This window comes from Torulaspora globosa, chromosome 4 (assembly GCF_014133895.1).
Source record: "Torulaspora globosa chromosome 4, complete sequence".
Taxonomy (NCBI): domain Eukaryota; kingdom Fungi; phylum Ascomycota; class Saccharomycetes; order Saccharomycetales; family Saccharomycetaceae; genus Torulaspora; species Torulaspora globosa.
In genome coordinates, this window is record NC_050730.1 from 787,983 (window position 1) to 815,918 (window position 27,936).

The 27,936-nt window shown below is 45.7% G+C and overlaps 11 protein-coding genes across 11 annotated transcripts; 6 read left to right on the plus strand and 5 right to left on the minus strand.

The window, feature by feature from the left end:
* Nucleotides 1-52: 52 nt before the first annotated feature.
* Nucleotides 53-2,767, plus strand: PMA1 (H(+)-exporting P2-type ATPase PMA1; the record flags this gene model as incomplete). The annotated part of the gene is made up of 1 exon (XM_037283695.1): nt 53-2,767. The coding sequence occupies one exon, from the start codon at nt 53-55 to the stop codon at nt 2,765-2,767; it is 2,715 nt and encodes a 904-aa protein (XP_037139591.1).
* Nucleotides 2,768-3,871: 1,104 nt separating this feature from the next.
* On the plus strand, nt 3,872-6,346 carry PUF4 (Puf4p; the record flags this gene model as incomplete). The annotated part of the gene is made up of 1 exon (XM_037283696.1): nt 3,872-6,346. The coding sequence occupies one exon, from the start codon at nt 3,872-3,874 to the stop codon at nt 6,344-6,346; it is 2,475 nt and encodes an 824-aa protein (XP_037139592.1).
* A 161-nt stretch (nt 6,347-6,507) lies between these two features.
* Nucleotides 6,508-9,747, minus strand: PDR1 (drug-responsive transcription factor PDR1; the record flags this gene model as incomplete). The annotated part of the gene is made up of 1 exon (XM_037283697.1): nt 6,508-9,747. One exon carries the CDS (start codon nt 9,745-9,747, stop codon nt 6,508-6,510), a length of 3,240 nt encoding a protein of 1,079 aa, XP_037139593.1.
* Nucleotides 9,748-10,641: 894 nt separating this feature from the next.
* ERG4 (delta(24(24(1)))-sterol reductase) lies at nt 10,642-12,039 on the plus strand (the record flags this gene model as incomplete). The annotated part of the gene is made up of 1 exon (XM_037283698.1): nt 10,642-12,039. One exon carries the CDS (start codon nt 10,642-10,644, stop codon nt 12,037-12,039), a length of 1,398 nt encoding a protein of 465 aa, XP_037139594.1.
* A 181-nt stretch (nt 12,040-12,220) lies between these two features.
* On the plus strand, nt 12,221-12,820 carry LDB7 (Ldb7p; the record flags this gene model as incomplete). The annotated part of the gene is made up of 1 exon (XM_037283699.1): nt 12,221-12,820. One exon carries the CDS (start codon nt 12,221-12,223, stop codon nt 12,818-12,820), a length of 600 nt encoding a protein of 199 aa, XP_037139595.1.
* A 55-nt stretch (nt 12,821-12,875) lies between these two features.
* On the minus strand, nt 12,876-13,640 carry SCL1 (proteasome core particle subunit alpha 1; the record flags this gene model as incomplete). The annotated part of the gene is made up of 1 exon (XM_037283700.1): nt 12,876-13,640. One exon carries the CDS (start codon nt 13,638-13,640, stop codon nt 12,876-12,878), a length of 765 nt encoding a protein of 254 aa, XP_037139596.1.
* Nucleotides 13,641-14,108: 468 nt separating this feature from the next.
* On the plus strand, nt 14,109-14,636 carry MPO1 (2-hydroxy-palmitic acid dioxygenase MPO1; the record flags this gene model as incomplete). Its single annotated transcript, XM_037283701.1, has 1 exon — nt 14,109-14,636. The coding sequence occupies one exon, from the start codon at nt 14,109-14,111 to the stop codon at nt 14,634-14,636; it is 528 nt and encodes a 175-aa protein (XP_037139597.1).
* A 278-nt stretch (nt 14,637-14,914) lies between these two features.
* Nucleotides 14,915-18,616, plus strand: SLA1 (cytoskeletal protein-binding protein SLA1; the record flags this gene model as incomplete). Its single annotated transcript, XM_037283702.1, has 1 exon — nt 14,915-18,616. The coding sequence occupies one exon, from the start codon at nt 14,915-14,917 to the stop codon at nt 18,614-18,616; it is 3,702 nt and encodes a 1,233-aa protein (XP_037139598.1).
* Nucleotides 18,617-18,852: 236 nt separating this feature from the next.
* LEU1 (3-isopropylmalate dehydratase LEU1) lies at nt 18,853-21,174 on the minus strand (the record flags this gene model as incomplete). Its single annotated transcript, XM_037283703.1, has 1 exon — nt 18,853-21,174. The coding sequence occupies one exon, from the start codon at nt 21,172-21,174 to the stop codon at nt 18,853-18,855; it is 2,322 nt and encodes a 773-aa protein (XP_037139599.1).
* A 284-nt stretch (nt 21,175-21,458) lies between these two features.
* Nucleotides 21,459-24,005, minus strand: HIR1 (Hir1p; the record flags this gene model as incomplete). The annotated part of the gene is made up of 1 exon (XM_037283704.1): nt 21,459-24,005. One exon carries the CDS (start codon nt 24,003-24,005, stop codon nt 21,459-21,461), a length of 2,547 nt encoding a protein of 848 aa, XP_037139600.1.
* A 171-nt stretch (nt 24,006-24,176) lies between these two features.
* Nucleotides 24,177-27,101, minus strand: KAP122 (Kap122p; the record flags this gene model as incomplete). The annotated part of the gene is made up of 1 exon (XM_037283705.1): nt 24,177-27,101. The coding sequence occupies one exon, from the start codon at nt 27,099-27,101 to the stop codon at nt 24,177-24,179; it is 2,925 nt and encodes a 974-aa protein (XP_037139601.1).
* Nucleotides 27,102-27,936: the final 835 nt, after the last annotated feature.

Below are 27,936 nucleotides of genomic sequence, written 5' to 3' on the forward strand. Positions count from 1 at the left end.
TTTGATTTTTTTTCGAATGTTTGTTACTAACCGTGTTGCGTGCCTACTATAGATGTCTGAAGCTGTGCATGAACCAACGACGGAGAAGGCTCCACAGGTTCCACCTAGTGAGTCTGACGAGTCTGACGACGATGACATCGACGCTTTGATCGATGAGTTGCAATCCAACCACAACTTGGACGATGAGGAGTCCGAGGATGAAGGTAGAGCCGCTGCAGGTGAAGCCAGAGTCATCCCAGAAGAGATGTTGCAAACCGACCCATCGTACGGTTTGACCTCTGACGAAGTAACCAAGAGAAGAAAGAAGTACGGTCTTAACCAGATGGCTGAGGAGAACGAGAACTTGCTTGTCAAGTTTTTGATGTTCTTCATTGGTCCAATTCAATTCGTTATGGAGGCTGCTGCTATCTTGGCTGCCGGTTTGGAAGATTGGGTCGATTTTGGTGTTATCTGTGGTTTGCTTATGTTGAACGCTGGTGTTGGTTTCATTCAGGAATACCAAGCCGGCTCCATTGTCGATGAATTGAAGAAGACTTTGGCTAACACTGCCATTGTCATTAGAGATGGTGAACTGGTCGAGATTCCAGCCAACGAGATCGTCCCAGGTGACATCCTGCAATTGGAAGATGGTACCGTTATCCCAGCTGATGGTCGTATTGTTACTGAGGACTGCTTTGTTCAAATCGACCAATCTGCCATCACTGGTGAGTCCTTGGCCGTTGACAAGCACTATGGTGACCAGACTTTCTCCTCTTCCACCGTTAAGAGAGGTGAGGCTTTCATGATCGTTACCGCTACTGGTGACAACACTTTTGTCGGTAGAGCTGCTGCTTTGGTTAACCAGGCTGCTGGTGGCCAAGGTCACTTCACCGAAGTCTTGAACGGTATTGGTATTATCTTGTTGGTTTTGGTCATCATCACTTTGTTGGTTGTCTGGACCGCTGGTTTCTACAGAACCAACCGTATCGTTCCAATCTTGAGATACACCTTGGGTATCACCATTGTCGGTGTTCCAGTCGGTTTGCCAGCTGTCGTTACCACTACCATGGCTGTCGGCGCTGCTTACTTGGCTAAGAAGCAAGCTATTGTCCAAAAGTTGTCCGCTATTGAGTCTTTGGCTGGTGTCGAGATCTTGTGTTCTGATAAGACTGGTACTTTGACCAAGAACAAGTTGTCCTTGCACGAACCATACACTGTCGAGGGTGTCTCTGCCGATGACTTGATGTTGACTGCTTGTTTGGCTGCTTCCAGAAAGAAGAAGGGTTTGGATGCTATCGACAAGGCTTTCTTGAAATCTTTGATCAACTATCCAAAGGCTAAGAACGCTTTGACCAAGTACAAGGTCTTGGAATTCCACCCATTCGACCCTGTCTCCAAGAAAGTTACCGCTGTTGTTGAATCCCCAGAAGGTGAAAGAATTGTCTGTGTTAAAGGTGCTCCTTTGTTCGTCTTGAAGACTGTCGAGGAAGACCACCCAATCCCTGAGGATGTCCACGAAAACTACGAGAACAAGGTTGCTGAGTTGGCTTCCAGAGGTTTCAGAGCTTTGGGTGTCGCTAGAAAGAGAGGTGAAGGTCACTGGGAAATTTTGGGTGTTATGCCATGTATGGATCCTCCAAGAGACGACACTGCTCAAACTGTTAACGAAGCTAGACGTCTAGGTCTAAGAGTTAAGATGTTAACTGGTGACGCTGTCGGTATCGCTAAGGAAACTTGTAGACAATTGGGTTTGGGTGACAACATTTACAACGCTGAAAGACTAGGTCTAGGTGGTGGTGGTGACATGCCAGGTTCTGAATTGGCTGACTTTGTCGAGAACGCCGACGGTTTCGCTGAAGTTTTCCCACAACACAAGTACAAGGTTGTCGAAATTTTGCAAAACAGAGGTTACTTGGTTGCTATGACTGGTGACGGTGTTAACGATGCCCCATCTTTGAAGAAGGCTGACACCGGTATTGCCGTCGAAGGTGCTACCGATGCTGCTAGATCCGCTGCTGATATTGTTTTCTTGGCCCCAGGTTTGTCTGCTATTATTGATGCTTTGAAGACCTCGAGACAAATTTTCCACAGAATGTACTCTTACGTCGTCTACCGTATCGCTTTGTCTCTACATTTGGAAATCTTCTTGGGTCTATGGATTGCTATTCTAAACCACTCCTTGAACATCGAATTGATTGTTTTCATTGCTATTTTCGCTGACGTTGCTACTTTGGCTATTGCTTATGACAACGCTCCTTACTCTCAAAAGCCTGTCAAGTGGAACTTGCCAAGACTATGGGGTATGTCCATCATTTTGGGTGTTATCTTGGCTGTCGGTACTTGGATTACTTTGACCTCCATGTTCTTGCCAAAGGGTGGTATCATCCAAAACTTTGGTTCCATTGACGGTGTCTTGTTTTTGGAAATCTCCTTGACTGAAAACTGGTTGATTTTCATCACAAGAGCAGTTGGTCCTTTCTGGTCTTCTATCCCATCTTGGCAATTGGCCGGTGCGGTGTTCGCCGTTGACATCATCGCCACCATGTTCACCTTGTTCGGCTGGTGGTCTCAGAACTGGACCGACATTGTCACTGTCGTCCGTATCTATATCTGGTCTGTCGGTGTCTTCTGTGTCATGGGTGGTGCTTACTACCTAATGTCTGAATCTGAAGCATTCGACAGATTGATGAATGGTAAGCCAATGAAGGAACCAAAATCGACCAGATCCGTCGAAGACTTCTTGGCTGCCATGCAAAGAGTCTCTACTCAACACGAAAAAGAACATTAAACTTGTTGTGAAAATGACCATTTTCCACATTATGGTTAATTGATCAATTTTATTGCTACAACTACTACGTGATTAATACCTTTTTCTCTTTAAATCAAATGATATCCCTAATTTCTAATAATACTGATAACAAGGACGCCAAATATGGGAAGTATCAAGGCAAAAGGTAATTGATGAGATGCTATAAAATCCTCTTTTGATGAGTTTAAGATCAGGACGACTCTACACACACACACACACACACACACACAAGAAGGGTCGTCTTGTCATATTCGCATTATTGATGATAGAGCATTGATTCAAGGTACCATTTGCGAAGATATTCACACGCACACATCCATTGAGCGACATTTCATTCTGATTCACACACCAAGGGTGAAGAGGAAGGTTCAATTATTCAGAGCTTGGACGGACTTCAAGCACAACGCGCACATCAAACATCATTGACTTTTAATTTTGTTTTTGTTTCTAATGCACAAAATTCTAGTTTTTTTATACTGTTAATTTCTATATACTTGCACACACACACTCTAATTCATATTAATATTTGAGCTTGGCTGGTATCATCAACGCTTTACGCTACATTGCAGATGATGAAAGCTTGATAGAGACTCCTGGCAAATGGATTAGCAGACCAACGACAGATGACAGGATTGATTATTTTATTATTTTATTTACTGACACTTGAGAAAATCATCACACACGAAGCTCGCTGGCCCAAAATTTTCTACTGAGTGTCTCTGTGGTATGGAAGGATGGGAATACAGCTAATGAAGCTAGCATACTGAGGAGTCCTGAAGTCTCGAATAGCAGTGTTTCACAGACTATCAAGCAGGGTTGAAGAGGACATAAGTGGGAGTAGTAATAGGCCGTCAAAATTTGAATTTAGAGGGATATTTCAGGCTCGATCTCTACTAGTGTGATTTGGTTGCTCACTCTATTTTGTACATTACAACCTGTATTTTAGCGGAATATCTTCATCGGAAACGTCCTGGGGATACGTTTTACCTTGAATCTGTACATTAGCCACTGCCCTGTTTGTTTTCTGCCACCACTGTTTGTACATTATCATCTGTTACTGTCTGCTAGTCAGAAATTCTCCTTATGTCTATCCAGGAATCTTCTGAGAGGAAAGCTAGCTTTTCCGGTGTTGATCCCATCGTTCCTGAATCGTTAGATTCTGCTTTGGGCCAATTACATTTAGAGGAGTTGGAGGAAACCCCAGCATCTGAGTCAGGTATAAGGCCCTCCAATGAAGCGAACGCTCAGTTTTCCTCGGTGCCACCCTCTCATATGTTTCCCCATCCTCAAATGTTTGGCATGGGCTTTATTCCGTATTCCCAGATGATGCCTGTCCCGCATCATACAGGGTTTTTTCCTTCACCTGATTCAGGAATAGGCATGACGGGCTTGGCAAATAATAGCCCTGGAGGTCCAATTATGTTCAACAATTCTAACGACGCATCAGTGTTTAGTCCACCACCCGGTCCTACCTCTGAAGGATTCCGAGTAAGTGCGCTAACGGGAGAAACAACTGCTCCTAAGGCAAACGACCCACTCTGGGCTTCCGGTTCTGCGTCGCAGGCTGCAGTAGATACACTGGCTTCTTCGGCGACTAAAGATGCAGCATTCATGAATAATTCTTCGTCATCAAAGGTAGCGGCTGTTTCTAGTACTGGATTCAGAAGACAAACTTTTCATGCTATTTCAGCTAATGATCTAGTCGATTCAATGGTAAGCAAGTCCTCAGCAGCCGATTCGGTCATCAATTCTGATTCAACAGACAAGCCTTCTGCAGCCAACCTTCTGCAACCTGAGCAACTTGATGTACCCGCTGTTAGAGCACAATCTATTTCATTAGAGAAGAACAATAACAATTCGATCTTTACCGCCCCAGAGCCTACTGAAGACCAGGAAGGTTCTAAAACTGCGGCGGGCGAAGAGGCAAACTCGTCAGTTTCCTATGCTGCAGCTTACCCCTATGGTGGTGCTCTGATGCAACCGAATCCTGTGCTCTCGGGGCATCCCCTACCCGGGTCATCTCCCGCTTATGGTGTTGCATCTCCGTTCCACGGTGCATACGGATTTGCATCTCCTTTCCAGTTCTCTGGAGTGCATAGCCCAAGCTCGCATTTGCAGCCAAATTCACCTTTTCCCGTTGCTCAAGTTGGTGAGGGATCAGCTGGAAATCGGCAGGTTCCTTCACCTGCGCATGGTGAACATCCTGGAAATACTGTGTTAGAGGAGCCGTCATCTGCGGCTCAGGTGCCTTCTTTGCATCAACATCAACAAAATGGCACCCCTCCACCTTGGATTTACGGGAATCATCCTTTTGGGATAGTTCCTCATCCATTCTCTCAGGGTCATCACCATATGCTGCATCCTAATGGCGGCCATACTGGTGACCACACTAACCATAGTAACCGCCGCTCCAATAATGGTGGACATAAAGGAGGTAAATCTGGCCACTATAGCAACGGCAGGAATAAGAATAGAAATGGAGGCCACTATCATCAGAATAACTCAAACCATGGAGGTGATAACGCTAACAGGCAACGGAAAATGGAGGAAGCGGCGCGCTATGCGGACGCCTCCTTAGAGCAATTCATAGGGAGCATTTATTCCCTTTGTAAAGACCAACATGGTTGCCGGTTTTTGCAGAAACAGTTGGATGTTCTAGGGTCCGAAGCCGCAGATTCTATTTTCAAGGAAACCAAAGACCATACTGTGGAATTAATGACTGATTCCTTTGGAAACTACTTAATTCAAAAATTGTTGGAGCGGGTGACTTTGGAGCAGAGGGTTTCCTTGGCTAAGATGGCTGCTCCTCATTTTGTGTATATTGCATCTAATCCTCATGGTACCAGAGCTTTACAGAAACTAGTTGAATGCATCCAGACAAAACAAGAAGCACAAATTGTTATCGATTCATTGAAGGGTTCCGTAGTTGAACTGAGTAAAGATTTGAATGGTAATCACATCGTTCAGAAATGTTTGCAGAAGCTCAAGCCAAGCGACGTGCAGTTTATCTTTGATGCGGCCTGCAGTCACTGCACTGAAATTGCCACCCACAGACATGGCTGTTGCGTACTACAACGCTGCTTAGACCATGGCGATGAAGAGCAGCGAACGAAACTTTGCGGCAAGCTACTAACTAATATCGATCATCTGACTTTAGATCCTTTTGGTAACTATGTTGTTCAGTACATCATTTCAAAGGAAACTGAACAAGGGGATTACAAATTTACCTACCAAATTGTACATGCCTTAAAACCTAAAGTGACGGAACTTTCTTTGCATAAGTTTGGTTCAAACGTCATTGAGAAGATATTAAGAACACCGGAGGTGTCTGATATTCTAGTAGTAGAATTACTGGGTGCAAGAGGCGAGACCGATATTCAAGCACTCTTAAATGATGGCTATGGTAACTATGTTCTGCAAACAATGCTTGATGTCACACATCAATATAACCAGTACCTGCATAGAAGTTTAGTTGATATCGTCCGGCCGCTACTTGTTGGACCTATAAGAAACACGCCGCACGGGAGAAGAATTATGGGAATACTCCGAATTGACTGAGGTGACCGCCAGAACTCAAAGAAAATGAAAAGCTCGTATTCCGGAGGCTGCTGTATAATAAATGCTCAATATCTTTACGACTCTTTCTTCTACACATAGGGTCAACATACACTCACTACTAAGGTGGGTACTATATATATTAACACGACGATTCGAGTATTTTATTTGTCCGTTGAGCCAGAATAGTCATCACTCGGCAGAAGAATTGTTTGCGGTGCCTCTTCTGTGTACAAGTCACTCCACAATACCTTGTATAGATCGTTCAAATCACCGTTGCTTATAAACTCATCCAAAGTTCCAAGATTGTAGCCGGTATATGGCAGCCCCAAATTTTTAGGACTGGCATGCTGCAGCCGTTCCTGATTGGGACTGTTTGTCGGCTTGAACTGCTGGGAGTCGATGTGCGGCGTCTTTTCGCTAAATTGAACCGATCCCTGCTCGACATCTGTCAAGGATCGGATTGAAGGCAATGTTGGATAAGGAGATTCTTTAGAGGAAATTTCCCTAGGCGACGACATATCTCCTGGGGAGCCAAAACGGCCTATTGATGCTATTTCATGATTTCGTATTGGCATGAGTTGGAAGGCTGTTTTTGGATAGGCATTAGGCGATTTTGTGTATTTCCCATCCCTTTCGAGCATGCTATGCACCTTGAGGTGAAAACCTGATGCTTGAACAGGCTTCATCAGGGGCTCGTATATTGCGGATTTCGGGTTTAATATGAGGGGCGGGAGATCAGCAACATTGGGCGCCATTTGTTCCACCTCTTGGAATAGATTATCTCTCGTAATGTTATTCAGACGCATATAACTCAACATCATACCATGAATATTAATGGCTAGGAAAGTCAGAAATCGAATGTAGGAGCCATAAGCGTTACTAGAAGCGACGAATTCATTATCTTTATTCTCATGAAATATCGTGATGTCCTGCAGCCTCTTGAAGATATTTAGAAGTGACACTAAATCCTCAGAAGTTCTAGCAAGGGAGACGTCGCAAAATGCACGCGAGATAAGTGGCATGCATACCACACCATAGCTATCGAAAGTTCGACTGACGGTGTAGTCATCATCAAGGGATAAAACCAATCGAGTCATCTCTCGCCACGATTGTCGTAGAAAGCTTGCGCATTTTGTGTATTGATCAATTCTAGAGACGCTGGTCGTATCGGTCAGAAGTCTGGCGATCAAATTATATGCTGACGTTGAAACAGTGAAAAAGAAGCAACCATGAAATAAAGCGTACCTGGCGGCCAGAGATCTCTCATCTTTAGCGAGAAACATGTTCATCGATCCATCTGCTGAAGACGATGCGACTTCAAAAAGTTTTTTGGTTTGTTCCTTTATAGCATCGAACTGCGCTTTCAAGAGATGAAGTTTTTGAAAGACCTCTTTCACGAGTCGCTCTTTGAGAATCGGAGGTTTAGCTGTATTTTTAATCGACGTATATCGCTCTGAGTAGAGAACAGTGGCATAAAAATGGGAGACTACCTGTGAGATCGCACACTCTCCATAAAATTTCAGATCTTGAATGGACATATTATCAAAAGCCCATCCTCGTGATGTGGTCAGGACTTTCGACAGAAAATCCTTGTTATCCGAGAATCCTAAACTTCTGAACTCGGAAGTTAAAAGACAGTTCATTTTGGCGTCATCGATCGAGGATTGTTTACCTTTCTTGAAGCAATAAAGTTTCTCTGTAGTGTAGAGCCTCCACCAACATTTCCTTCTACGTTCTGCCGTTTCTTCATCCAATCCAACGTAGTGCTCCCAACGTGAAAGACCAATATCATAAGCATAGCGCATTGCCACCCCGAGCACCTTTTCGAAACTATAAAATTCGTCTAACCATTTTTGGATTTCAAGCAAGGTCAGTAAAGCTTCGAAATAGTTTAAATTAGCGACAAATTCATTGACGTGATACATGGTTGAGTTGTAGTAGTTGTAGCAAAGGGCTAATAGGAGTTCCTCTTCCTCGCAAAAGTGAATAAAATCCTCCCTGTCGGAAGATGAGCAATGGGCTGTAGGCGAGTCCTTTTTCTGCCGTTTGGTGATTTTCATCATTAGTGATTCAAAGCCCTTCTTGTGATGACCGTACATTTTTAGAACTAGGTTGAACATGGCAAAATCATCATACATCACTTGTCGCAGTTCTTCATTCGATATATCCGTCAGCCTTTTCACAAATGGCTGAGGCAAGCGATCGATAACAATTGATATCAGATCTCTACAGTTACTACTACTGGGGCTTACCCCATTAGTAGCGGGCACCGGTATGCAATCCATCAGATTTCTTCTCTGAATATAACTCTCGAGTGGGTTTGCTATAGAGACGCAGCTTCGATTCATCTGATCCACGCAGATATCGAAAAATCTCAAGAGCAGATAAAGCGATTCCTTCAATTGGATGATTTCCTCCTTTGATTCAGAGCCAGACGTGCATTGCTGGAAGAAAAAACCTATACCTCTGAGCGAGAGCCCCTGCAACGGAGAGTAAAGACCAAATAATTCGTCCACCAAAGGTTGATTGCGGAAGAAGGGGTTTTCTGAGCTGCTTTTCTTGCTTGCATCTGTCCAAACAGAGTAGGTGGATAAAAAGACCTGATCATAATACTTATTCTTCATCAGATGAGTCTCTACAGATTTCGACTGTTCGAACGCGTCCTTAAATGTTTCATAATATTTATCACAACTGAATTTCGGTTCCCAATTTTCTATCAGCGATTCGGCTCGTTCGCTTAGTTCAGCGACGGCCCTCTTAACATGCGGGTTGGAGCTTCGCATGGAAACAAGCTTTTTTAAAACGCATTGCAGCTCACTAATACTTTCTTGAAAATCCATATCATCCTCATATAGACCATTGAAACCTTCTACTGGATGATAAGTCTTCAACGAAGCCAAATCTGTTTTGGTGGAATCCATATGATCGGAGCCATTCACGGCGTTGTTACCGTTCGTATCTCGATGTTCTTCCTTTGTGGGCAGGCCTGTACCGTTGATATCGCTTCCCATGCACTCGGTGTTATCAAACACACAATCTAACACAGGATCGAATGCCGCATCTGATGGGTTCTTTGACCGAAGCTTTTGGTCACCAGGTTTGCTAGCATCGGTAGACCCGGTTTTCTCACTTTCACTGACATTGGCCTCTGTACTATTCTCGGAGCTGACCGATAAACCTAATTTTTCAGCACTCGATGGCTTCGTCTGGCCTATATTCACTGTCGGTACTGCGCCACTTTTATAGACGCATTCACACTGATAAGTCACACAGTTACTGCAAGGATGTTTCCCGGTACATTTGATCTTTCTGCGGCGGCAATTCTCACAAGCCTTAGTAACTTTGCTTCGTTTTCGTATCGTACCAGGTTGGCTTTCCACCGTCCTCTTGCCCACGTACATCACCAACTCCCACGACTAGCTTCCAACTCTAAGACTCTTACTCTATCCAATTAGCAATCAGCTAATTTCAGCCGTCAACCACTATGCTCTACCACTGTTATCCCTTAGTAATCTCTTCTCTCAGCCACCCAGATCATTGTTCATTATGACTGATATTTCCGGTATTACCCAGCTTTCTCTAGAGGTTAGCCTCGATCTCTCGGAGAATCCGTGCAAATGGCCCTTTCGCACAAGCCAGCGCAAGCGTCATCAAAGCTGACTGGCGCGATTGGCCTGGTTCACACTCGGATGCTTCATCCAAGCCGAAAGTAGGCCTTCTGTCGACTTCCATACCGCATCCGGGAATACTCTAGCGATTGGATGAAAAATTGCAACCTTCACATGATTGCAACCTTCACATGATTGCAACCTTCACATGATTGCAGCCTTCAAATGATTGCAGCAGATTCAATCGATCAGCGTGTGGAACAGCGTTGTTCCATGCATACGCCTTCTCCCTACATTTGCTCCGAAGCAAGAAGGGAATTTTGAAGGTTGAGCAAGTATGGATAACGCAGAGTTGGAGTCTGAGAATGCCCGTTGCTGACGGCGACGACTCGTTTGAATCATGCGGTGTTTTGTGCTGTGGCTTTAATTCATCACAATGTCTTGTAGATCATAGTGGGGACCCCGCGATTCAATAGTTTTTCCGGAGGCAGTTCGGCTCTTAGCACTTTTTCCGAACACTCGAGTTTTTCCGCTCGTTTAAAATCGGAGAGGGGCTCTAAACGAACACAAACTTACTGGCATTTTTCATTTCTTCTGACACTGCTCGCTAGTTATTGACTTTCAGAGTTGGGATCACTGTGTTTATGAGAGATAGTTGGTCTCTAACTCTCCGCCGTAATATATCAGATGTCTGGTGCTAGCGAGCAAAGAGTCGGTGAGAAACGCAGAAACTTTCTGCCTCAAGGAAAGTATCTTAAACCAGAGGAGATTGAATATGAGTTTGGCGGTACAGCCGGTGTGCTAGGAATGTTGATCGGATTCCCATTGCTGATGTGGTACATGTGGATTTGCGCTGAGTTTTACGATGGGAAGATCGCTTTGCCACGCGCGGGCGAAAGCTGGGGACAATTTTTTGGCCATCTCTACCAATTGTTCTATGACCATGCGTTGCCCACAAGATATGCGTGGACTATCTTTCTCACCTTCTGGGCTTTCCAGGTTTTGTTCTACTACACGCTGCCAGGCGTCTGGACCAAAGGACAGCCCTTGACTCACCTGAAGAATAAGCAATTGCCATACTATTGTAACGCTATGTGGACCTTGTACGTGTCGACGGCTTTAGTGGTCACTTTGCACATCACTGGGATCTTCAAGCTCTACACTATCATCGATATCTTTGGTCAGATCATGACATGTGGGATCTTCTCCGGTTTCATCTTCTCGATTGTTCTGTACTTGTGGACTTTATTTGTCACCGGTGACTACCACAGAATGACCCGCAACCATTTGTACGATTTCTTCATGGGTGCGCCTTTGAATCCGCGCTGGGGGATCCTGGATTTGAAAATGTTCTTCGAAGTCAGATTGCCCTGGTTTACGCTGTTCTTCATTACGTTGGGCGCCTGCTTCAAGCAGTATGAGAAGTACGGCTACGTTACTCCACAACTGGGTGTTGTCATGCTAGCTCATTGGCTGTATGCCAACGCATGTGCCAAAGGCGAGGAGCTCATCGTTCCCACCTGGGACATGGCGTACGAGAAATTCGGCTTCATGTTGATCTTCTGGAATATCGCCGGTGTGCCATACACCTACTGCCACTGTACGCTGTACCTCTACTACCACGACCCCTCCGAGTACAATTGGTCAAAGGCCTACAACATTTCACTATACGTCATTCTATTGGTCGCTTACTACTTCTTTGACACCGCCAATGCGCAAAAGAACTCCTTCAGGAAACAGATGGCCGGCGACAAGCGTATCAGGAAGACTTTCCCCTTTTTGCCGGGCCAAATCCTGAAGAATCCCAAGTACATGGTCACCAAGAGTGGCTCTTACCTTTTGATCGACGGTTGGTATACATTGGCCAGAAAGATCCACTACACTGCTGACTGGACCCAGTCGCTCGTCTGGGCCTTGTCGTGCGGATTCAACTCGCTCTTCCCATGGTTTTTCCCCATCTTCTTCTTTGTCGTTCTTGTCCATAGAGCTGCAAGAGACCAAGAAAAGTGCAAGAAGAAGTACGGGGCTGACTGGGATGAGTACTGCAAGCATTGCCCTTACACCTTCATCCCATATATATACTGAATGGTCGATAGAAACGAAAGGATTCGTTCATAAGCTCGACTAGTCTGAGGCTATCAGTTTATATAGCTGCCTCACGTGACCTTCTTACGCTCTTAGAGCTCGTAAGGTGTTGAAGATATTGCACTTATCGAAGACAACTACTTCCATCTACAGGCAGGGCTGGCCGATATCGTTCTTGATCATGAATGTAACGAGGAAGAAGGGCTATTACGATGTGATAGCAGGTCTCTCTGCGTTCGAATGTTCTCAGGAAGTTACTTTCAGCCGAGAAGATTTGCAAGAGCTGGTAAAAGAGGAAGAAGAGCTGGCGAAGCAGAACGGTAAGCCAGAGGAGGACGTTAGGAGGAAAAGAACCACAGTTCACGGGTATCTCGGTGGTAAAGTTGATTTGAATGAGGCGTCCAACGCGAGTTATGATCTGAGCCATACTCTGCTTGGCGGATACGTGCCCAAGAGACAGTTGGAATCGTTATCGAGCATAGATTTCGCACATTATTTCCATAAATCACTAGAGTGTGAAGATGCGTTACAAATATACGAAGTTTTTGTTGGAAACGGGTATGGTCAGATCCCTCCCCAGCTTAACAGTCGAATAGTCACTACACGAGAGAACACTAGCCCGGGGACTCCAGCGAGCGGCTCGGACAACAACGACAAGGAAACGATCCCGCCCAAGATGGTACGGAAGGTGATTGTTTGCAGAAGATGCAAATCCCGGTTTGTCGGGCCCAGGAGGAAGCAAGAGCTTGAAAAACATGAGTGTAGGCTCACGAGAGGCTAGATAGATGTAAATTTGCGTTTTATATGTGTAATTACTGTAGGGATAACGGCTCGAATCAGTCCTGTTCCGCGATGGCAACCAGTCTTTCCTCGATTTCGTCCTCACTTAGGACAAAAAACTTACCCTTGACGGCGACGCCGACCTCCAGATCTCTCTTAGTGAAATCGGTCCCCAGCGAGTCGATCAAATGACTTATCCCAAACTCGACCACTTTTTCCCACGAATCCTCGTCCACCTTGTCCGGCGCGTTGTTCTTCTTGAAGAAATTCTCCAACCTAGTCGTTATCTCCTGCTGTTTGGGCCCCGTAGCCGTGGCCTTGTACCCAACAAAGTATCCGGCGGGATCCGTCTTGTAGATGGAGGGCCCTAGCTCCTCGTCGACAGCCACAAACGTCAGGATCACGCCCAGCGGTCTCATGTACGCCCTTTGCGTGTAGATCTGCGACAGGTTCGCCATTCTCTTGGCCAAAACATCACACGGCATATCGTACCCGTACTTGTAACGGAACTCTGCAGCTTCCGCCTTGGCCCTCAACGCCGCGTTCCTGGCGTCCGGGATACCGCCGTTGGCCACCATGCCGATACTCTTTGAGATCGGAAAGATATACGAAACCGTCCACGCATCTAGCAGCTTATCGGGCACCTTCTTCTGGTTTATTATCACCGTGCTCGTATTGCCTCTCACAGCCAGTGAGTTTATGTTGGTCTGGTTCGTAGCCTTGAAAGCGTACTCGACCTGGTACAAACGCCCCTCAGGCGAGAAAATCGTAATGTGCCTATCATAACCGGCAGCAGAAGCAGCTGCAGCCCCACCAGACATCTCAATTCACCTTAGCCAGCCTATCAACACCTCTCTCCGAACCAACTTCCAGTAGTTCCTGATGGTGGCGAATACCACAGCTTAAGTACTGCAACACCGTACAAAGTGACCACCCAACCTATATATCGAATCGAAGCCCAGACTGCGCTTCTTGAACGCTTGGAACTGGCGTTGCAGGCCGATATGGCTGTTGCAGCCACCGTACCGCGGTCTCATGGTCTCGTCTTGCTTTAGATGCAAGAATCTGCGATTTTCGCGACCCAAATCTGTCTGGGATCGATATAACCGGCAGACAGGCCTCCCCAGCTCGCCGACGACCGGCTGGCACAGCACCCTGTTGGAGCTCACGACTGCCAGCAGCTCCAGTCGCAGACGTATACAGTTATGTAGACCTCGGGCGGGGTGTACTTAAGGCGATGCGAGGCGCATCGGATTTCCACGGCTGTACCATCGTGCCAGCCTAGCAAGATGCTTTCCCCTACAGCGCTGGATCTGCGCTCGCAGCTGAGATTCTACAAGTCGTACCACCGCCAGAAGGCGAACGTGGCGATCCACGCCGTCTTTGTCCCGACGATCCTGTTCGCCACGATGTGCATGCTGCACCGCGTCGAGCTGTATCGTGGAACTACGCTGACACATGTGTTCACGCTCGGCTACTCGGTCTACTACCTGCTGCTGTCGCTGCCTGTAGGTCTGCTGGCCACCGGCATCCTGGTGCTGGCAAACGTCGCGCTGGACAGAAAGTGGGTTCACATGTCGCTAGCCAGCGAGCTGGCGCTGTTCGTCCTTGGCTGGGTATGCCAGTTCACAGGACACGCGTTCTTTGAGAAGAAGAGGCCTGCCTTGGTCGACAACTTGCTGCAAAGTCTCGTTTTGGCACCGTACTTTATCCTGTTTGAGCTGCTCTTCAAGCTGGGATTCATGCCCCAGCTGCATGCCCAGCTGGAATCAGACCTCAGCGAATTGACTCAAGACGACCGGGCACTCCTGAGATGAGCCCGTATATATCGTAGATTAGGTGGTCTATACTACTGGTGTGTTGTTACCCGATCATCAGCTCCAGATAGCCCCTGTTTGGCAGTGAGGCCGCTAAAGAACGTCTTCGATAGAGTGCTCTATGGGAGAGCGGTTGGCAGCGGGACCAGGAGAGAGCTGTGAAGCGTGTGACGGTTTGCTGTGTTGAATTTGTGGATCCGAGCTGTGAGGAAACTGTAGCTTTGCGTGAAACGCGAGTTTAGCTTTCGAAGGACGAACACGACGCAGGAAAAGGTGCAATGACCGTGTTTCTGGGCGTCTATAAGGCGCTGTACGATTACGAGCCGCAAACCGCCGAGGAATTGGGCATCAAGGAGAATGATGTCTTGTATCTGTTGGAGAAATCCGACGTGGACGAATGGTGGACCGTGAAGAAAAGAGTTATCGGGAGTGACGCGGAGGAACCTGTAGGATTGGTTCCGTCGAACTATGTGGAGCCTGCAACCGCGATCTCGGTGGTGAGAGCGGTTTACGATTACGAACAGGTGCAGAACCCGGATGAAGAGTTGGTATTCCATGAAAACGATGTGTTTGATGTATTTGACGACCAGGATCCCGACTGGCTGCTTGTCCAGTCGCAGAGCAGCAAGGAATGTGGGTTTGTGCCGGGGAACTACGTGGAAGCTGCGGGAACGGCAGCACCAACGGAAGCGCCCGCACCTCCAATTGCGCCTTCAAACTTCCAACCGCCACCGCAACATCCAAGTAAGACGTCTTCCGAGAGCCCCACGCCAATGGAGGAGGAACAGGCGCCCCCAATGCCCGAGCGGAATGCTCCGCAGGAGAAGGAAGACGTTCCCCCACCAAAACCTGCCAGACCTGTATCCTCGAATCTGGACACCGATAGAGACAGAACTCGAGACAGGCTGTCTTACAACACGCATGAGTCTGACGATGATTATAACACTTATGATAGACATGAGAGAAATGGGCACGAGGACCGTGAGGCTGTCGCGAGCAATGAAGCCCGTGGGATGAATAGCGAGTTTCATACTTGGAATATTGCCGAAGTGGATGGACGTAAGAAGCGCAAATGTAAACTGTCGATTGGCAATAACAGAATTTACTTCCAGCCACAAAAGGGAACGCCTACGGAGTGGACTATTGATAAGCTGACTTCTTACGATAACGAGAAGAAGCATATGTTTTTGGAGTTTATCGATCCTTATAAGAGCCTTGAATTGCACACGGGCAATAATGATACGTGCATGGAGATTATGACCATAATCGGGGAATTCAAAGGTGCTTCCCGCGACGCCGGCTTGCGTGAAGTCGAGATGGCATCGAAGACCAAGAAGCAGGGCACTGTTCTTTACGATTTCATCGCAGAGTCTCAGGATGAACTGAGTGTGAAACAAGGTCAAGCCGTCTACATCCTGAACGATAAGAAATCAAGAGACTGGTGGATGTGCGAAGTGGTGGGCACCGGTAAGCGGGGAGTGGTTCCAGCGCAATTTATCGAACCATCAAAGGACAACAATACCTCTTCAGGTGGCATACTAAGCTCTTTCAAGAAATTCACTAAGTCAAATAAATCTCCTTCCAAGCCTGCAGCTGGAAGCAGTTGGAAGAACGATGAGGAGCAGGATATCGGGAGCTCCGAGAGGAAAACTAGAACACGAAGCAAATCAACATCAGAAAGGAGAAAAAGGTCAACATCAGCCAACAAAGCAGAGTTTCCTGATCCCAAGAAGACACGTATATGGGTCGATAGATCAGGTACATTCAAAGTTGATGCCCAGTTCATAGGTTGCTCCGATGGCAAGATTCATTTGCATAAAGCTAATGGTGTCAAAATCGCAGTTGCAGCTGACAAATTGTCTGATGATGACCTGCTATTCGTGGAAAGAACGACGGGATTCAGTCTGGATAAACACAAGGGCAAAAAGTCTGACAGCAAGGATGCTCGAGAATCCGAGCGTGAGAGAAGGAGAAGACTGAGGGAACAAGATGAAAGAGAGCGTGATAGGAGATTGAGAGAAAGAGAACTGGAAGAGTTACGGAAAGCTAGAGATTTGCTGGATCAAGAGAGAGCTAAACTGCAGGAGAGGGATTTAGCGCCACCGGCAAAACCCCCCAGACCTATGTCTCAGCCAGCATCCCAGCAGACACCAACAGCATCAACTGAGAGTAAAGTATCTGCATCATCCACTGAGGTTAAACAAAATTATGACTGGTTCGAATTTTTCCTCAACTGTGGTGTCGATGTGAGTAACTGCCAACGTTACACAATTAATTTTGAAAGAGAAAACATCACTGAGGATATGATGAAAGATATAAACCCCGCAATGCTCAGGACTCTAGGCCTGCGTGAGGGAGACATCGTGAGAGTCAATAAGTATCTTGATCAAAAGTTCGGCAGGGATTCTCAACCCCAATCCGCGGGAGGGCTATTCTCGAAACCCGATGGATCACTCCTTGTTCCTCCAGCCCAGGGCAATGCAGCTGTCGGGCCAACGGTCGCTCAGCAATTATTGCCACAACATACTGCACCAGCTCAGGCAGTTACTACTGCTGATGACGACGCTTGGACAGTCAAGCCAGCTGTTAAATCCGAGATCAACCTCTCTTCAACCAAGGCAGAATTTACCGGTTCTATGCAAGATTTGCTTGATTTACAGCCTTTGGAGCCTAAGCAAAAGCCAGTAACGCCAGCTCCTGAACCTAAAATAAAGGATTTAGAACCTGTGAAAACAGGCAATAACTCACAAACACAAGCTGGTCTCAGTTCAGTTCCTACTGGGGGCACCACATTAATTCCTCTTGACCCTTTCAAAACTGGTGGACACAATCTGCTACCGATGGCTACAGGCTTTGTGATGATGCCAATTGCAACCGGGGGACTAATGTCTATGCAGAGGACCGGTGGGATAGCCGTTCCTCAGACAACTTTCGGAACCGTGGGTGCGGGGAACGTGTTACAGCCTCAGCGTACTAGTGGAGGTCTAATCCCAATATCAACCACCGGTGGAATTATGCCACAGACTTCATTCGGTGTGCCAGCGATTAATAACGTTCTTCCGCTGCAAAGAACTGGGGGCTATCTTGCTACGTCAACCACTGGGGGGATGATAAATGTACCACCACTGGGATCCGTCTTACCTCTTCAAAAGACTGCCACAGGACTGCTTCCAGTTAATACGACTGGAGGTTTTGCCGTGCCACAAAGCACCGGTGGCATGATGCCTTTGCAAAGAACAGGCGGTGGCATACCTCAAACAAGCTTCGGATTTCCAAATCAACCATTGGGTACTGGTAATGCAATGCCCGCAACCAGCTTCAATAATCGTCCTCAGCTTATGGCTACTGGTAACATGACTGGTGGTATGAACATGCTTCCCCAAACGACTTTTGGTACGCAAATTACCGGTGGTGCTAATATGATGCCTCAGGTAAATCCTGCTATTCAGCCCAGCTTCCCCTCCTTCGCTGGGAATGGCATGATGTCTCAGAATTCTTTTCCAAATAATAATATGACAACTGGTGCAAATTTTGTACCAGGCACAAATGTGCCTGCGAATTACGCTGTTCCACAGACATCATTCGGTAGCCAGACTGTCGGTAATGCTCCTCAAACTTCATTCGGAGGGGCACAACTGACTGGCGGCATCATGCCAATGCAAAGAATTGGCGGTTTACCTATAACCCAGCAATTTCCCCAGATGACTGGCGGATTTCAACAGAATGGCCAACTCAACATTCAGGGCGCTCAATACACGGGGCAGCCGCTTAGTCAATTCTCGAATGGTTTCAACAGCGGTCTGAATAATATAACACAAGGCCTACAAAATGCTTCCTTATCGCAGCAGCCCTTGCAAACACAACCAACGGGCTTCGGATTCGGAAATGGTCCTGAGCAACAAGGTCAACAGCAACCTCAACAGCAATCCAGACAAGCGAACCTTTTTAATGCTACGGCGGATAATCCTTTCGGCTTTTAATCTTACTTGTCTAAATAGGCGGAAAACAGTAACTGTAGATAATCATATCTGATGGAGAGATAATAAACCTAGGTTAGGTCTCGCCTTATCTCTGGTTCGGCTTCCGCTTAGAAAAGAGACGATGTATTGAATTCAGATTAATTGAAATAAATAAATAATAAATAACAGAAGTGAGAAAAGAGTATCCAACTTCCGATGAGATGGCTAAAATCCTTTGCTGATTCCAGCAACAATGCTCACCACTCTTGAGCAGTAACCCCAAATGGACTCTTTTTAGCACCTCTTACAGGGCTAATCAACTTGGAACCACCCTCCAAGAAAGAAAATTTCTCCCTTCTTATATCCTCGTACTTGGAAATGAATTCCTCTTTCTGTAATGTCAAGCCAATGTCATCAAGACCATTTACTAGACAGTGCTTTCTGAAGCTCTCGACGTCGAAGTGGCCGACTAGCTCATTACCCCTAGTATCGACAATCTTCTGGTTAGGCAAGTCAACAATGATACGTTCACCTGCATTTGCTAGTGGTACCAATTTATTAAGAATAACACTTTGGTCAAGTCTGATGGGTAATAATCCATTCTTGAATGAATTGTTGTAAAAGATATCACCGAAAGATGGAGCTATTATGCACTTGATACCGAAGTCCTTCAGAGCCCATGGTGCGTGCTCTCTCGAGGAACCACAACCAAAATTGTCACCAGTAACAACAAGAATCTCAGCGTTCGTATATGGTTCAACATTCAACACAAAGTCGGTTGGTTTCAGATTGCCCTCTTGATCTTTGTTGAAACGCCATTCGAAAAACAAACCAGCCTTCAAGCCTGTTCTTTTAATGGTTTTCAAAAATTGTTTTGGAATAATGGCGTCAGTATCGACATTGGCTTTATCTAACGGAGCAGCAATACCTTCTAATGTTAGGAACGGCTTCATACCTGCTGGGGCAGACTCAATCTTAGTCTCCTGGGAAACTGGAATATCATTGATTTGTTCCTCCGCAAGATCCTCGCTGACCTCATTAGGTTGCAGGGGCTCTTTTTCGTGCTCATACACTGCATCCTGTAATGCCTTGTCGTCTTCTTGAGAAATTGAGAGCTTGGCAGAGTCATTGTTTTTGTAGACATGCTCTCTGATATCAACAAAGTGACCGGCGATACCGGCAGCTGCGGCCATGGCTGGCGACATCAAGTGAGTACGGGATTTAGCACCTTGACGGCCCTCGAAGTTTCTGTTAGAAGTAGAAGCACAACGTTCCTCAGGGTCTAAAATATCCGGATTCATACCTAAGCACATAGAACAACCCGCTTCTCTCCATTCAAATCCCGCTGCTTCGAAAATCTTGTCCAGACCTTCTTTCTCGACCTGTGCTTTGACCAAGCCTGAACCAGGAACGACCATACCTAATTTAACATTGTCGGCCAACTTGTAACCTTTAACCACAGCAGCGGCATTTCTCAAGTCTTCAATACGAGAGTTAGTACAGGAACCAATGAAGACCTTATCAATGCTGATATCCTTCAATGCCGTGCCTGGAGTGAGTCCCATGTATTTCAAAGCTCTTTCCATACCGGACTTCTTGATTGGATCAGAAACTCGAGCAGGGTCTGGCACAGAAGCTGTGATAGGTAAGGCATCTTGAGGAGAAGTACCCCATGTAATTGTTGGGATAATGTCAGAAGCATTAATAATCACTTCATGGTCGAACTTAGCACCTTCGTCAGTATGTAAAGTGTTCCAGTAGGCCACAGCTTTATCCCACTCAGCGCCTTTTGGAGCAAGTGGTTTACCCTTCAAGTAGTCGTAAGTTATCTGATCTGGCTTAATCATGCCAGCTCTAGCACCGGCTTCGATAGACATGTTACACATGGACATACGAGCCTCCATACTCAATTGCTCGATTGCCTTACCAGCAAACTCAATGACGTGACCAGTACCACCAGCGGTACCAATGACACCAATGATGTGCAACACCAAGTCTTTGGAAGTGATGCCAGGGCTCAAATCACCCTCCACTAACACTCTCATATTCTTTGACTTGTTCTGGATGATAGTCTGGGTAGCTAAGACGTGTTCAACTTCGGATGTACCGATACCAAAAGCCAAAGCACCGAAGGCTCCATGAGTGGATGTATGAGAATCACCACAAACAACCGTTGTACCTGGCAGGGTGAATCCCTGCTCGGGACCAATAACGTGAACAATACCTTGTCTCGATTCGGTCATACCAAAGAAAGTAACGTCGAAATCCTTGACATTTTGCTCAAGGGTTTGAACTTGAAGACGAGAATCAGCCTCTTTGATGAAAGTGGCAGTAGATTTGAAGTTCTTTCTTGAAATGGTTGGAATGTTATGGTCTACTGTGGCCAAAGTACAGTCAGTTCTTCTCACTTTCCTACCGGCGTTCTTTAGACCTTCAAAAGCCTGAGGAGAAGTAACTTCATGAACCAAATGTCTGTCGATATAAATCAAAGTAGAACCGCCTTCTTCTTGATGAACAATATGGTCTTCAAAGACCTTGTCGTAAAGAGTTCTTGGACCTTTGGATGATCTCGAAGTCATGATCGATAAAAAGTTATTATTAACTTCCAATGCAAAAAGTCTCTTGACCTCTTATTGAGCCATTCGATGGAAATATAGCCCCAGAATCAATTAACAGCTCCTTTTAAATATGGTCAAGCCTTCACTGTGACTGATTTTTTACTTGCTGATGGCTACAGAGTTCTTAGAGAGAAGAGCGAAAAATCGCCGGTACCGGCCCTGGTCGCCGTTACCGGCCAACAAACGACACGAATCGGCGTCAGTAAATACTGGAGATATCATAGACGTTATGCTATCAAATACTATTACAAAGCGTCTTGAGGTGCTAGACCTTGCGTAACGGGGGTATCAGTTTGCTCTATGAGTGACCAGCAGCCCAGATCGCTGAGCCACCGATATCGCTCGTCAGGATTGGACATTTCCACGATCAGAGTGCTTGGCTCTTGCCCTAGGTAGAAGTTCTTGACACGCTTGCTTACTCTAACCCTGGACTTTTCGGAAAAATCGCAAAAGATTATAGGGGATATGGGGACTTCTTTCCAGATCATCTTCTGGTGTGCCAGGTCCCAGGCGTAAAACAGACCTCGCTCTGTCAAAGCAACGAGACAGCTGTACTGTGTAGAAAGCTTGATAACCCTGTGGCCCAAGCACATTTTCGGGAGAATGTACGGGCCCCGTTGGGAGATACAGTATATCGAGCCGTTAGCAGTTGCAATACACCAGCATTTGCACTCCTTCGAGAATGCTGCGCATAGAACAACTTCCGGAATGAATGCTTCAATGATTCTCTTGCCTTTGAAATAGCCGAGAATACGTGTTGGGTTTTCTAGAAGAGCCTCATCGTCAAATTGAATGGATCTTTCGACCCCGTTGCGAATCTCGAGAACATGAAAATTGTCGAGATCGCCAGTTTCGAATAACACAGCGTCTGTATCAGGCACGACTCCTGACTGCTCAACATATCGCGCGTTAGGCTCACTACCCCATACTCTCTCGAAAGTCACTTTGCTATTCAGTGTCATCGTCTGCTCCGCTCCATCGTTCAAATCATCTACGGCAAGTTCCTCGGCAAGCAACTGCCCCTCCAAACCTCGGTTGGCTACCTCGATCGCGTCTCTAGAGTTGTCTTCTTCAGCCAGCGAATTATTACCTGTTGATTGAAACAAATTTTCATGGCGGTCCCTCATACCCATTACCAAAGTATGCAGTCCAAGTCGCGGTAATGGAAAGGAAGATATGCTCATCTTACCTTCAATCCTTCCAACTGCTGTATCTTTTGTCTTAGATGATGAACCTGAAAGGGGCAGATCTTTCGTAGAAGTGTCTCTAAAACTGCTCCGGGTGGGCGAGTAACCCACCGATAATAATGTAGGCGCGACTCTTTTCCGACCGTCCCGCACTACGGCGGCATTCAATTTCTCATCTTTTTTGCGCTTCGGTTTCAATATATTGATCTTCTCCGTGTTTGTAGCTTGTGGAACCGAAAGCTTAAGCTCTTTGGGCTTTGGCTCTTTTCCAGCAGTATTTGTACTCACTCGCGACTCTAAAAGCCCTTCGTCAGATTTCGAAAGCTTTTGCTTCTTGAGCTTTCTCATCTCCTCTTCGAAAACCAACTGATTAACGTCCTCTGGAAAGTCTAACGACTCTTTGTCCACACCATATCTATGCAATTGTTCTATGTTTCTCTCCAGAGGGATCGGATTCCCTAATTCCTTATCCTCGAAAGCGATAACCGTGATTGAACTATCCAACGATGTGATAAACAACATGCTGCCATCCGGCGTCCATGCCATGTCCGTAATTGATGCATTGGTGAGTTCGTAGGCCACGAAAATTGGCCTAACCTTGCTTGTACTCCAGACAGCCAAAGACTTATCCTGGCCAGCTGTAGCAACGACTGACTCAAGTTCCTTTTCTGGAAGTCGTTTCGGTCCCTTCTCATCCTTAGGCTCCGCTGCGGCCTCGGTGGCATTACACTGCAATTCAAACAGTCTCGGGTTAAACCTAGCAACCTCCGTTGGAGCATCATGTCCAATCAGACTGATTTCAGTTTCCCATGTGCCTCGATTTACAATCACTACAGAGCTGACGGGACCGTTAGTTGCGTTCGGCACAGCAATATGCTGACCATCAGGAGACCACGAAAGCCTCCTGAAGTATGTGGTGAGAGGTGAAGCTTTGAAAGGCTCCGTTATAATGTGTTCAATGGTAATCGCGCAATCACCGCTCTTATGATATCTGAATATTTTCAAAGTTCTATCATCTGAAGCGGTCGCGAAATACTTGTTCGCTGGATCAAAGATTACTCCCTTTACCAATGATTGATGTACGTCGAATCTCTTAATTTTCTCAAACGTTAATCCATTCCAAATAATGATTGATCTATCCAAACCAACGCTAACTAGAATGCTAGAATCGGGAGCCCAGCATATATCTTGAATGTCATTATCATGCGCTACAAGCCTTCTGCGGACCGTCCAGTGTTCCCGCTCGTACTCAGATCCAAAAACAGGCTCACTACGGTTTTCTTCCTCTTTTGCCCAAATAAGAAGGATACGATCATCTGAACCGCTTGCAAGGTACCTTCCGTCAGGTGAAAACTTCAGCGATGTAACTGACCCCGTATGACGACTCATGCTGGCAAGCGGTCTCTTGATCTCATCAGCAGTAGATTGCTTCGTGCTGCTTTCTCTTATCGCTTTCGATATATTTTCCACAGACCATATCCGCACTTTTCCGTCGAGTCCTCCTGTAGCAACCCTCGTACCATCCGGACTCACATCTACGGTGTAAACTTCATACTTACGGTGTTCTTCCTGATGTGAAAACCAAGGAAATTTAATGATTTTCATGAACGCCTAGATCATCTCTGATGTCAGTTGGGATTAGTCTTATCTGGTACTCTGCTGAAGTTCAACGTCAGTTTTCAGACTTGTTAAAGGATGTATGGGCGTGAACATCAACACTTGTTCCATCGCTCTGACCATGCTTTACTTCAACTGAAATAATGAGATCTATCATAGTTACAAACTTGGCAGTTGATTACATTCTAACCACCATTCGAGTACAACATTAGCCGCGGCTCGATTGCCCCTAGTAACCAATAACTTATTGGTAAATCTTTCGTGTGCTGCGTTGTTTGCACAGATTTGAGGCAATGCATTACCAAGCCATACTTTGGTTTGCATCGGGAACTTTGCTGCAAATGCTCGCAGAAGATCTGTGTAGCTGCTCAAGTCCGATCTTTGAGTATTATACAATCCGAGCATGGTTTGAGAGATAACTTGCTGGCCGATGTCATTGATCAAGGCTTGGGTAGCAGCCACATCCGCTTCGGAATATTTTTTGTTATTGAGGACCTTTGTCCAGAACTTTGTTATCGCAACTATGGTAAACTTCTCTCTGGCTGAAAGTAGATTAATGAACTCTGGTAAAATAAAAGATTGCCAGTGCGAGGACTGAATAGCCAAGGAAGGTTTGCAATCTAGTACACTGTTGACGAAGCTGACTGTCGTTTGTAACAAATCAGGGTCATCAACAATGGCAGAATGGTAGTACTTCAAGAAAATGTTCTCGAAGACGTAGTCAAACTCCTGCGGCGATATCTGATCCCGGTACCGCTTTATAAGGCTCTCTAATAGATATGAGTAATATGGCAATGAAGATGAGATGTTTGCCTTTGGCAGCTGGTTCAGAATGAAAGACAAAATTTCTGACATGGAAAATGTTAGGAAAAATGGCTCATCTTCGCATAGCTTTAACCCCTTACCTAGTATTAGACAACTGACTTCAACGAAGCCTGAATCTTCACAGAACGCTGGGTCATTAGTAAATTGCATAAGCAGTCCCAAAATTTTGGATCTAATCTGTAACGGATCGCGTTTCCAGAAGTCACGGAACTCTGCGAGCCTTTGCAAAAGAGCGGGACTTTCAGCGTCCTCTGTGGGAAGCAGTGCTGACCCTAGCTCTGAAATACAAGTCAGCAAACAGAGAAAATAATTTTTCTGCTCCCGCGGTGCTATTGTTGATATGCCGAAGCTTCGCTGGATGAAATGTTGAAGCAAATCAATTATTTGTAAGATGTACTGCCCTTGTTGCTCAGGTCCTCCTTCGACTTGACTCTCGAGGACGAACCCAAGCGATCGAACTAGATTTTCTCTTGCAAAGTTGGAAATATTGGCCTCTGCGGCCAGCAGAGTACTTAAAATGTTGAAAAGCTGCGGTAAATAAGAACTCAACTCCGAGCGACAGGTGTCGCACAAAAGTGAAATAGCTTTGATTATCAACGTTTCCACTTTATCCTTGAATTCGCTGTCACTTCCTTGACGATTCACTGTACAGTACTCTAATCCCTTGAATAGCTCGTCGATACAAAGGTTCAGGCGCGATGGAGATTGCTTCAAGTAGCCGGCTAGTAGTCCCATTAGGGTGGAGCTAGTTCTAACGAAATCCAATCTTATGAGCTGCTCCACTGCGCTGTTGTTTTCCCGCTCATAACCTGCCTTAAAGAGAACCACAGTGTTTTGAATGAAAAATTGGCAGGACTCCAAGACATCACAAATCCAGGGGCTTTCAGAAAGGGTCATGTCTGCAAGCAGTGTATTGAGTACCAATGACATGGCCTCAAGGCCAAATATATCAACATTGTCAGAAGAATTGCCAATGTTAGAGATCAGTACGTTTGTCAACTTATCGTTGCCCAAAATTGACCACATAGATTCCATAAGGTCTGATACTGCTGCTCTAAAATCATCAAACTCATGCGCACTCGCTTGATCTTGATCATGCTCCAAAACTTTTTGCTTATTCTGTAGACTTATCTTCGGAAGGTAGATACTGAGCACCTGTTGAAAGATGCCAACCGCAAGCTCTGAACCATTAGGAGATAGTGTTCCGGAAGGAAGATTACTGTATGCGTCTGCCAAATCTAACCAGAAATCTACCATTCTAACTGAGAAAAACTCCTCCAGAATTGGCGTTAGAGGAAAATTCGCCATCTGCAGAAGAACTTTAACGTACTGTTGGGAGCTCTCTTGGCTTATATCTGATGTTGGAACATTGCTGAAAAGTTTGTTGCAAAGGTGCAATGTGTTGACTTGTAAAAAATCAACTATGCAAACCGCCAATTCTTTCAGTTCATTTATCATTTCATGTGTTACCAGATGATTCATATATTGAAGCATCCATTGATGTCTTGATGTATTGGTTACTCCGGATCTTGAAATGCCCACAAAGATTGCTTCTAATTGCTCACGCAACTCGTAATCCATCAAAGTAGGGTCATTAGAGAACACATTTGCCAGTATGCCTAGAACTTTCTCGGCACGAACAAAATTATCGGTGTCCTCCTTAGATTCGCACATTAATCTAATTAGATTCTGAAACATTTCGCTAAGGTCCATTCTTCCATGGGGGGATACATTCCTTGCCATAGATATGTAATTTATCCAAGCGTCGATACAACTGTAGAGCACATCATCAGTATCTTGCACTATAACTAAATTTGCGTTGATGAGGGCCATAGTCGTAACGTACAAGTGTTCGTGAACAATTTCGTAGACCTTAGTCATGCGATTCTTTCTTGATTGCAGCTTGGTTAAATCTTCCACGATAATTTCAGTGAACATCAGAACAAGATGATTGAAGACGGGCGATGTCTGAATGAACTGGATCAGCTGAGGGTACGGTACAGAAGCATTGAGTGCCTCATTGATGACATGATCCATTTCAGCCGTTCCCGCCCACTGAACCGTTGATTTGCGCCTGAAAAGGAGCTGAATAAACGTATCAATAGGATTATTCCAGTACTGAGCCTTCGATTCGCCGGTGTTCCACTCTGAAGGCTCATTCATATCGGTGAAGATGTGCGATAGATTTGACATGAGCTTCCTAATTGTCGCCAGCAAAGAGCTGTAAGACTGGGGTTCGGCTTCAAACTGGGCACTCATATTAGTTAAATGGATTAGATTGCATCTCAGCAGTTTCAAAAGATCTTCATGAGACCCAACTTTCGTAGTAAGCTGCACAGTTAAGGTTAAAGCGCCAAAATACTTCACATTTGCAGAAAAATTATCCCCTGCCAACAGTGCATTGGCTATTTCATAGCCATCGGCAGATTTCTGAATTGTTTGCAGACTTTGCTGCGTCTGATTGACATCATGAGATGGATGGGCAGAGTATAAATCCTCGATAAGCTAAAAGAAGTTAGTGAAAAGAAAACTGGAAAGCTGATCATCTAGTATACATACATTTACCACCTGTTCTAAGCTCATATCGCTAAGATAGTACAGGAGCCACACAGTTGGCTCTTCCTTGAGTTGCTAAAAGGTTTTGGCATCCGGAAGTTTTTTGAGCGCTTGAGTTAAGCCTTAGCTCTAACGAACAGCTATAGACGAAAGGGAATGAATTATGATGACCCTCACGAGCTTGAGCTGTAAGACTACTATATATGATGAATCTTCACCATATCTAACCTAAAAATCGAAAACTGCTGGTCATTTGGCCTAAGGATCACCGTCCTCTCCTTCTTGTAGAAATGGCATATGCGTCGCACATAGCAGTCATTGTGAGAATAACAACGTCTTGACCAGTTTCTCCTTTGACGAACATTATCTTATGTCAATTGATGCATAAGGTAGGTTCCGGCATTCTGTAAACCGAAATCATGATTTCATTTTCATGAAGGATGCGCAGCTAGAGCTACTAGAGCGTGAAATAGCCTAGACGAGTTTGTACCCCAGCATTGGTGCCCGAGGGAGGCTTGCCAATCGCCGTAGAAATCTT